Source organism: Lonchura striata, chromosome 5 (genome assembly GCF_046129695.1).
Source record: "Lonchura striata isolate bLonStr1 chromosome 5, bLonStr1.mat, whole genome shotgun sequence".
Classification (NCBI taxonomy): Eukaryota; Metazoa; Chordata; class Aves; order Passeriformes; family Estrildidae; genus Lonchura; species Lonchura striata.
The window spans coordinates 30,039,489-30,049,257 of NC_134607.1; the positions used below are offsets into that span (position 1 = coordinate 30,039,489).

Sequence of the window (9,769 nt, forward strand, 5' to 3'; positions counted from 1 at the left end):
GCTGTACAATTATTTAGGTATATGCAATCTAAGCAACTGATTTGGGGTTAGGTGCAAAACCCAGACAATTAACTTTCCGGATTTTTAAAAAATATAATTCAGTGACTTAGCTTGCAAGGTTGTTACCTTTACATCATCAGACGTTTGACAACTGGCTAGACACACTATACTAAAACTTGTAGAGAATGCTGGACACAGCACGTGTGACAGTGACAGTGGGTCTGAAGTTTCCCCATATTGTTCCAGGATTCTATTTTTGTTTCTTTTACTGCAGCATGAGTTTCTTTTCTTTACTGGGTCACATTCCTCCAAAACATGCAAAAATTCCCCATTGCATATAACTGTTAAGAGAAAGACAACAAAAAGAAAGAAAACTCCAAAAATACAGTTCATGCTCAAAGTACAGATTCACAAATTTGAATTCTTATCTGCAGACCTCAGCACCCTTTCAAGTACCCACTGACTGCTTCCACTGGAGGAGACACAAACTTCCTTGTGGACAGATGTCCTCTTAATTTTTAAAATCCTAAGTTTCTGAGAAAAACAAAGAGCAGCAGAAGGGTCTGTGTGAGCAGGAATTGAAGGGGAAAGAACTGAAGAAGGGTCAATACTCACAGAATCTCATTACTGATGGAGGCAGCCCTTACGGCACCATGCACTGGCAAGTAAGATAGAAAAGAGGGACCACAGGAACACTGCCCTGGGACATTTTCTAGTAATTTCATGTAATTTGGGTTCCTAGAACTACAGTGAATAATCACCCTTTCTTGCACTTCTCATAAATGTCATGTAAGTGAAAGAAAGTAAGCACATGAACAATATGGATTTTATTTTTTATTTGCAGGATTTAGTTTGTGAGCTTAGGTAAATCCTAGAAGACAATCTTATTCTTCTTCTTTAAAATTTTTATTTATTTTAAATTGAAATAAAAACCTACTTTTTATGGAATATGGAGTAGTCATGAAAAAAGCACACACAGCATCCATCCAATACTGGTAAATGGACCATATCAGCTACTGGCAGTGAAGCAAGAAAGCAGAAAACAGCTACCCACAGCCATTTTAAGTAAGGCAGTAAAGTAAACCCAGGAAATGGTTAAATTGTTTCTTCTTTATAAATGTTTAGCTACTGTTTTGCAAGTTCATGTTGGTGGTTTTCACTCCCTAAGAGCTAGCTGTAAGGTTTGTTTGCTGAACTGCACAAATCACAACATATATGGGCATCAAAAGGAGACCATAAAGAAAAATTAGATGGTGGAAAGAAAAAACAGCATGAGGATGTAATGGGAAGCTCTGAAACTAGATGTTAATCTTCTCATTAGACAAAAACCCACACTTGCTCGATGATGACAGGTTATTGTACTGTAAAAATTACATCCCCTCACTTGGGTATTATTCCAACACACATGAGCAGTAGCATCAATGGTTTTGATTTTAGTACAATGACTGTTAATTCTCTCAGATTAATTTACCCCTAAATCTAAACTTATCTCTTACATATGGCACATAATTGTTCTATAGCAACATAAAAGGATGTTGTTTTTTTGTCTTATGCAGTCATTGAAAATACTAAAAAATAATAATTCTCCACATGTTTATGTGAATACATCACCAGTTTTCATTCAAGGGAACCTGATCATAAAAGTGCTGTATCAGCCTCTGAATCCACAAGCCATATTTTATTTTTTGATCTGTGTCCTGTGCCTCCACAGTGACTTAAACATTTAAATAACTTTATTGAGGAGCAGTCACACTTTTTTAGGTGAAGCTACAGACAGCACAGCTTATGTCAGTGGAAATGATGTATTTAAAATCATGGTTGTGAGAAAAACATACAGAAGGTTGGGGTCATAAGATGATAGCTTCCTCAGCCTGTGCAACCAGCTCATGGATACTAAAATAATCATGTTTTCTACATAGCCTAAGCACAATGTCAGTAAGTAAACAAGAGTATCAGTCAGCTGCCACTAAGTCAGTACACTGCTAGTGACAAATGTGTTCCATTCAGTGTTAAAAAAAACCCCCAGAAACACTGATAGGAGTAATATACTGTGGGCTTTGAAGCTTCAGCTAGAAGTGCTTGCAGTTAATCTGGATATAAAGTTTAATATGAAAAACATCAGTGCTTTCAAAAGCATTAAACAAATCCATACAGAAAAAAATCTCACTTATATTTTGTCCTTCTTTTTCCTATTCCTCCCCCCACTTTTCCTTCACATTTCCTGTTTCCTCTCTCTACAACAGCCAAAATATGAAATGGTAGCAATTTATTCCCAGGTTACCTAGGGGTTTGAAATGCCCTCCCCCTTCCTGACTGTATGGGCAGAATTATGATATTGTATTTTTGGTATGAAACAACTAAGAGGTTCTGAAATTCAAACAGCTTCTTGTGAAGCTGTACTGAAGCAAGCAACCAGGCCCTAAGACTTTCAGGTATTTGGGACAGGGACTGTGCTCCCAACTGTAATCATGGCTGACAGCAGGACAGGAAAGAAGGCAGCTATGCCACTGCTGCCGCATGTAGTCAAGAAGGTAAGTATCATAAAAAATATATATTGAAGTATGGACAAAGAAGACCTTCAGAGAATACCCTCTGCTAATGTATTCTTACAGCCACACACAGAAGGCTGCCATTCCTCCGTGACCCTTGTTGCCTTTCTGCCACAACTGGTTCACATCATGCTTCTCATCTCTCTACCATCCCATGCCTCCCCTTCCTCTAAAAAAGATCTCAGTAATTCCCTGTGAAAGAAAACCTGCACAATATGAAGACCCCACTTCTTAACCTTGTCTTTTCTTCACCTTTCTTAAAATCATCTCTATCACCCTTCTCACACACATTCTGCTCCCAAGCTACTCCACAAGGTTAGTGACAGCACCCTACATAGAAATCTCTGTCACAGCAATTCTCAGCCTTTCTCATCCTTCTCCACAAACACCTCCTTCATTAAAAGTCTTATTAGACATTCTCATTTAAAACAGGGAGCTTGACACCACTAATTATCATCCTGCTTCCCTTTCCTTTCCCAAGTCAGTTAACTACACTGTTCCAACAGCTGGAAAATAGTCAGGATGAAACCAGACAAAAGAAGGACAAGCAATCTCATTCCACCCTAGTTTTCCACAAAACCACTCTCAACACACTCCTTATTTGATGTCTTCCCAGCCAGTGCTCAGAAACACCCTTCCGTCTTCCTTCATGTACCTTTCACAAAAAATTCCTAAATTCTTGACCTTCCTTGGCTTTGTAGATGCAATCCCACTGTGCTTTTATTTCTAATGGCTATTTCTTTATGTTCCTCTGAGGGTCTTTTTCACTCTGCAACATTTTTTTATTGCTTTGCTTATTTTCATCCATTCACTCCAGCAATACTGCTGCGAAGATCCTCTTTCTAAATGGTAACACTGATCATGCAACCCCTTTTATTTAGTTCTCCTCTCCATTGCAACCTGACCTTCAAGGTCTTGTTTCTAAGTATTGTTATCACATATACTGACTTTTAAGAGCTGTCCTGCTTGGGGTCCTAGACTGGGTCTCATATCAGCCTTCATTTCAGTTTTCAAGCAAGTGTTTGAATATGCTTAGAGGGGTCCATTGTAAATATCTGCATAACTAAAGAAAGGTATAAGTACTTTCCTTTTGAATGCCACATACCAAAAATAGACAACTCCTATCAGATCCTGGACAGCAGTATTTTAACAATGTTGTGGGAAAAGTTTCCCATAATTATAACCATTTGTAAGATGAAGTTTAGCCCCAGTATTTATATTGGAAACAAAATCTTTAATCAGAAAGCAGTCCAAAGGGAGTCCACTAAAATCCACATGTGCCTGGGATTGTGCATTTAGCCTGAAAAGATCTACACCATCTTCCAGCTGTATTTACATACTGCAGTTGTGTGTTACTACTACTCTAAAAGTTTATCTCATCTCAGCATTTACTATTTAAAGTAGCATGCAGTGCTACAGTGATACACAGCACAACTCCAGTAACCTGATCTCACAGTTGAAATCATATACTTAGCATCACTACAGCTAACTAAACAGATACTTAAAAAAAAAAAATCAAAAAAACCCACAACCTGAAATCATCAAGTACAATCTCGGATGAAGGAATTTTTCTCTTTGTCAGCTAGATTCAATTTATGGCAGCTTTTAAAACCCTCACATAATCCTGAGTTGTCCTAACATGTCATAGAGTTCCCCAATGTGAGAAGGATGGTATCAGCAGTGTTATGTTCTAGTACTGCAAGCTAATGACCTCAGAACATTTGTGAGTACCATTTAACTAGAAGCACAGAATGGGGTGAATGGCAGAAAAGAAGGGGTTAAACTTCAAGATTAGAGCCTTCTGCTTCTATTTTTCCACTTTTACTTCCTCAAAGCAAACTGTAGCCCAAACACCTTCCCTCATTTTTACCCAAAATTAGCCAGGACAAAAACTTTTATTACTCTTAAGCATGTGCTTAAAGTTAACAAGGTAGAAGGATGTCGTAAATTACTTAAGGCGGGGTTTGCTTTCCTGCTTTTTTTGAACTGAAGCCTGTGCCACTACACTCTGACTTAACAGGTCTCTACTTAAACATGTGTTCGGTCACCTGAGCTGGTGTTAGGCATTGCATAGTCTTAAAAGAGATTGAATGTAAACACTGTTGATGCCAACAGACTCTGAGAAAACAGTGCAGGAGTTTATGGTTGTGAAGAAACTCTAGACTCAGTTTGGTTCATCTTGCAAGGTCTGTTCTTTCCAAAGAAGGCAGAACACAAAGCTTGCAATATGTTAATGGGAAACAACTTGTTGGAGAGATCAGAGACAGCATGCTGCAGAATGCCATCACTCCCTCCCAGGCAAAAATAGGACTAAATAGGTTAGAAGACAGTTTACAAAAGCTGACATAAAAAGAGGAATACAGGCTTTAAAAAGATCCAAAGAACAGGAAACCAAAAACCTATATATGTTACATAATTGGTGGTATAATAAGAAGTCTTTTTAAAAGATGAAGCTCTTTCTCAAGCGGGTAGCAATGCCACCTCCCAGAGGAAAAGGTGGTCAGGTATCAACCCATAGTGGAACCACCAGGACAACACAGCTAGAAGGCACAGATGCTCCAGGCTAAAGGTCCTTTTTATAAGCAATACCACTGGGACAGTTGGAATACCCAAACACAGCCAGAATTCTTATTTTAAAAAGGGAAAGCATAAGGAACAAGAATTTAAAACTCAGTTTGACCTGAGACATAGTCACTTTTCTCTGGAATTAAACAGAAAGGGTTGTAGATTAAGACTACCTTGTGAAAGTAAGGTATCTTGCTTCCTATTTAAATGGCTTAATATAACTTAAATGCTGCAAAATTCTCAATTATTTGAGTGTCTGATCCCTTAAGAGTGAACCAGCTCTTTGACTTCTGTGAGAGGTAATTCAGCTATAAAGGCTGGACACCAAATATGCATTCCTTGAAGAAAACTTTAAATTTAACCAAATTTTAGCTTGAGAAAGAGTTTAAATAATTGTCTAATAATAAAAAATTCTCACCTTGATAGGCAAAGCTATAGCACAAAAAGAAAACAATCCCAAACCAAACCAGTTTGATACTTGCCAATAAAACCCAACCCTTAGCAAAAAAGAGAAATTAAGCAAAACATACTGTTGAAAATGCCACTGATAACTTTACTTGTAATTAAACTACACACTCCCACCCCCTACTCCCTGGCTTTAAACTTTATTTCCTAAACTTAAAAAGTCAGATCTGACAGCAGCAAATGACAGAACATACAGGAGCTTGAATGGCCATAGGGAAAAGTTCAGGCAAAAGAAAGTCTTGCACAGAGCTAAAGCACAAGAGTAACATAAAAAGTAGTTCAAGGATTAACTGCTTGAGGGAAAGACCTCACAGTTCTCTCTGTGATTCACCTAGATGCTAAGGTGCAACTCCACTTTGCAGTGCAGCTGCAAAAAACCAAATGTTCTTTGTAATATGTCATTAAAATACTGACAAAAGAAGTAGAGCTCTTTATACAAAGGATGATTTGGGTTTATACCTAATACCTATTCCACATCTAAATAAAAAACAAAAAAACCACCAAACAGGAATGCACTGTGCTTGGTACAGATATATCTCTACAAGTGAATCATCTGTTTTAAACCAGTAGTATCTGTCTCCATAGCATATTTGATGCATCCGCAACTAACTCAAACACAAATTCTACTGGACACATGAAATGCCAAAAAATTGGGCCAAAACACAGCCTCCTGACACAAACTGCTCTACTGGTTTTGAGCTGCCAGCAAAAGATGCTTAAATGCAAGTATTTACAGTATGTTTCTTATTATCAGTTATCAATTCAGTTATCCAAGTCTACGGGCTATGACAAATAATTTACTGTGAAAAAAGAAAAGGGTAGGCCTAGAGAAGAGTTTCACTGAGGTAGAAAAAATTTGTTACAACAACTCTCTTCTCATTTCAAAGCCAGCGTTTGGAGTTCAGGACCTTGGCTGCTATTCATTAAAGCACTTAAGAATTTGTTTAATTCTAGTAGTTTCTGTAAGACTTGGATATGTTTTTAGATATTTTACTGAATAGGAGTACAACTATTCACAGAAGCAATATAGCATATTACTCAAGGGAATGGCTGCATCTCGTAGGTCTCTTGGGTAAAGCATATGCACACAGACAGAAAAAAAAATCAATTTCAATAGACTCTAAAAATAGATGGCTTTTCTCAGAGAGATGCATACCTTTTCCTCATATTCAAGCTTCTGTTTGGGTTTATACTTCATTGATGTTAACAAGGCTATTAATATAGAGCAATGTTTTATTGCTATATTCTATTTTTAAATGTCTATTTTAGAGTAAACCTTTCTCATAGCATGTTCCAGTTTCCATTTTACATCTTCATATCCTAGGCTTTGCAATTGATAAAAATTACTAGGATTTCCTTGGCTGTGCAGTTTCAAAAACCAAAGCACCAGCTGTGCTGCAAGTGAACCACGACATGTTTTCACTTCGTTTGCAATTTCTCAAAAGTCTTGACATCTCATTATAAAATTCAGTAAAGTAGGTCTTTCCCTCAAAACTATGTCAGCATAAATAGGGAAAGTAACCAGAAATTCAGTTTCAATTGGAACACAGAAGTAGTTACTCTGCTACTGTATATCCATCCAGGCTTTTAGTTTACTTTCTCCTCTTTCACAAACTAAGATTTTTATAGTGTAAATAAATTTAGTCGTTGTGGAACTATTCCCAGCATCTGCTCGGAATAGTTAGCACATGCTAACTACAATGCCAGGTATGACACTCACATGGTATTGGCCTAGACCTCCCTGGTGCAAGCATAAATTAGAAATAATAAAAAAAGATAAGAATCCAAAGATACTTCACACCAGTTCTGAGTGTTTCTGCTGATAGTTGAAGGTTTTTTAAAAATGCATGTTCCTAGTTTATGTGCAAACTTGGACATTTTACAGAGCTAGAGAATGAAGTAACTAATACAAAACTCCATAAATGTTCTCTGGTATCTGACTAGAAAAAGTGAGAACTACTGCATGAGCTTAGAGCATGGCAAAACCCAAAGTTTTAAATAATTTTTTTTAGTATTTTTATTTAAAGTAGTACTTGCATTTAAAGGCCCTTTACGGATTGTTTTACATATTTCCACTCGCCCAGCTTACAAAAGAAACACGACTCTTTCTCAAAACCCCTTAAACGCCACTATTATTTCCGAAAATTGACTCAAAGCTTTTATAAGCATAGTAAAGTGTGCATCAAATACTAAAGTAACAGCCCAGCCTTCACTGGGAGTTCCCGAGAGTGCAAGGCTGACGTAAGAATTATCAAAGAAAGATAAACGCTCTATGACAACATGTGGCAAACCCTTCTAAATCCTGAAGACGCCGAAGCCCTTGGGAGGCAATCTGTCCTAATTTGCGACTCCCGCCCCGAAAGCACCGGGTGAGCACCCCGTCCTCCCCCTCAGCCTGCCCGCCGGGGGCTGCTCCCATTGTCTCGGCGGACAGGGAGAGCGCTCCCCGCCGCGGATGTCCCGCTCCAGCCCCGGCTGGAAGGGCCGCGGCCGCCGGGGATCCCTCCCGGCCAGCGGCGGACCCCGCTCGGACAGCCCTGCCGCAGCCCGTCCTCCCCGCTCGGAACCGCCATGACTGTGCAGGATTCCCGGCTTCGGGGCAACTCTCCCTCCGGCGGGAGCAGCACCAGCCGGCAGCGGCCCCGCGGCGGGCGGTCACTCGGAGCTGCCGGCCCGGGGAGCGGCCCGGCGGCGGCGCGGAGCGGAGCTCGGGGGTCGGCCCGGGGCAGCGGCCGGAGGGCGGGCAGGGGCGCCCCGGGCGGCGGGCGCGGTTGCCCGGGTGACAGCGCGGCATGCCCGGCCCCGCGGGGCCGCCGGCCGGGGCAGCGGGGCGGGAGCTCCGGCGCCGCTCACGCCGGTGCCCGGCGGACACGCCCCCGCCCCGCTGCCGCCGCCGGCCCCGCCGCTGCCCGCACACCACCCTCGGCGCGGCGCCGGGGCTCCCGCCTGCCCCGCATTGTCCTCGCCGCCCGCCGCCTGCACCTGCCGGCTCCCGGCCCCTCTGCCGCCGCCCCGCACCTACCAGACGGAACCGTAGGCGCCGGAGCCGACGGGGGTGAGGTTCTGGTAGCGCTGGGGCACCTCCCACACCGTCTTGTTGAGCTCCTGCCGGTAGAAGCCGCCGCGCTCGGACATTTTCGCGGAGCCGCCGGCAGCAGCGGCAGCAGCAGCAGCAGCAGCCGCCCCTCAGTCGAGGCTGCACGGCCGGCGCCGGCGGGGAGGAGGGACCGGGAGGGGAAGGGGAGGGGAAGGCGGAGGCCGAAGGGGTGGGGGCAGCGGCCAGGGCCGGGGGAACCCGGGTGGGGATGAGGAGGGGGATTGACGAAGGGGCTAGGATTCCCGGGGCGGCTCCCGGTGTCTTTCCGCGGGGCCGCCCAGGGGGTTGCGGGGAGTGGCGAAGCGGCGATCCCGCCCCGGAGCATCGCAGCCGGGGCGGTGACGGACCGGAGCGGCGGCCTCGCCGCATCGGCCGCCCCTGCCCGAATGTGCGGGAAGCGCCCGCGCCGCCGCCTCTGCTCCCCGCGGGGACGGGCGGACCCGGCCATCCCGCCCTTCGCCTGGTGTCTCAGGCTTTCTAAAGCCTTGCTGACACCTTTCTTACTTTGCTACGGCCACCTGAAGTTCCTTCTGGGCCCGCCAGGATCCCCCCTTCCCCGGCTGGAGCTGCAGCACCAGCGGCGGTGACCCTGCGCCAGTGCGGCCCCCCCGCTCACTGATGGAGCCCCGGGCAGGTCGGGGGTTTTCTCGGAGTCCTCTGGTACCTAAAATTTCCCCTTACCGCATTGACTCCCGCATGCAATCATCTGAGTCCTCTTCATCAAGTAAGACTCGAGCCCTCAAGACAACCGATAATCCTGAAAGCTCTAAAAGTCCAAAATTCATGCACCAGTTAAAGGTTCTCTGACTTTTTTACTGTGTGTTTTAGTCTCTCCAAAATACCTTATACAATATCTTGATGAGCTCCAAAATCATTGCAGCACTACTGCAATGCTACCAGTTTATTTCTTTATGTATTGTTTCTTTCTATGGCTTCTTATGCTTCTTTGATCATCTGTAAGTAACTTGTACATAGCCTGTTTGCATAGATTCACTGTACTGGGATTGCCTTACACTGCCTTTTAATCACTGTGGAATATAAATCCTTGCTTTTCAGGACCCTCATATACTATGGAGGGTTTGCTTTGGCAAAT

The 9,769-nt window shown here is 43.2% G+C and overlaps 1 protein-coding gene across 1 annotated transcript in view; it reads right to left on the reverse strand.

Moving 5' to 3' along the window:
• Positions 1 to 8,780, reverse strand: part of MAPK11 (mitogen-activated protein kinase 11) — a 30,356-nt gene extending 21,576 nt beyond the window's left edge. Inside the window, exon 1 of the mRNA XM_021555213.3 lies at positions 8,602 to 8,780. Coding sequence (XP_021410888.1) covers positions 8,602 to 8,714 — 113 coding nt within the window. The 5' untranslated portion in view covers positions 8,715 to 8,780. The remainder of the gene's footprint in view (positions 1 to 8,601) is intronic.
• Between the last annotated feature and the right edge of the window lie 989 nt (positions 8,781 to 9,769).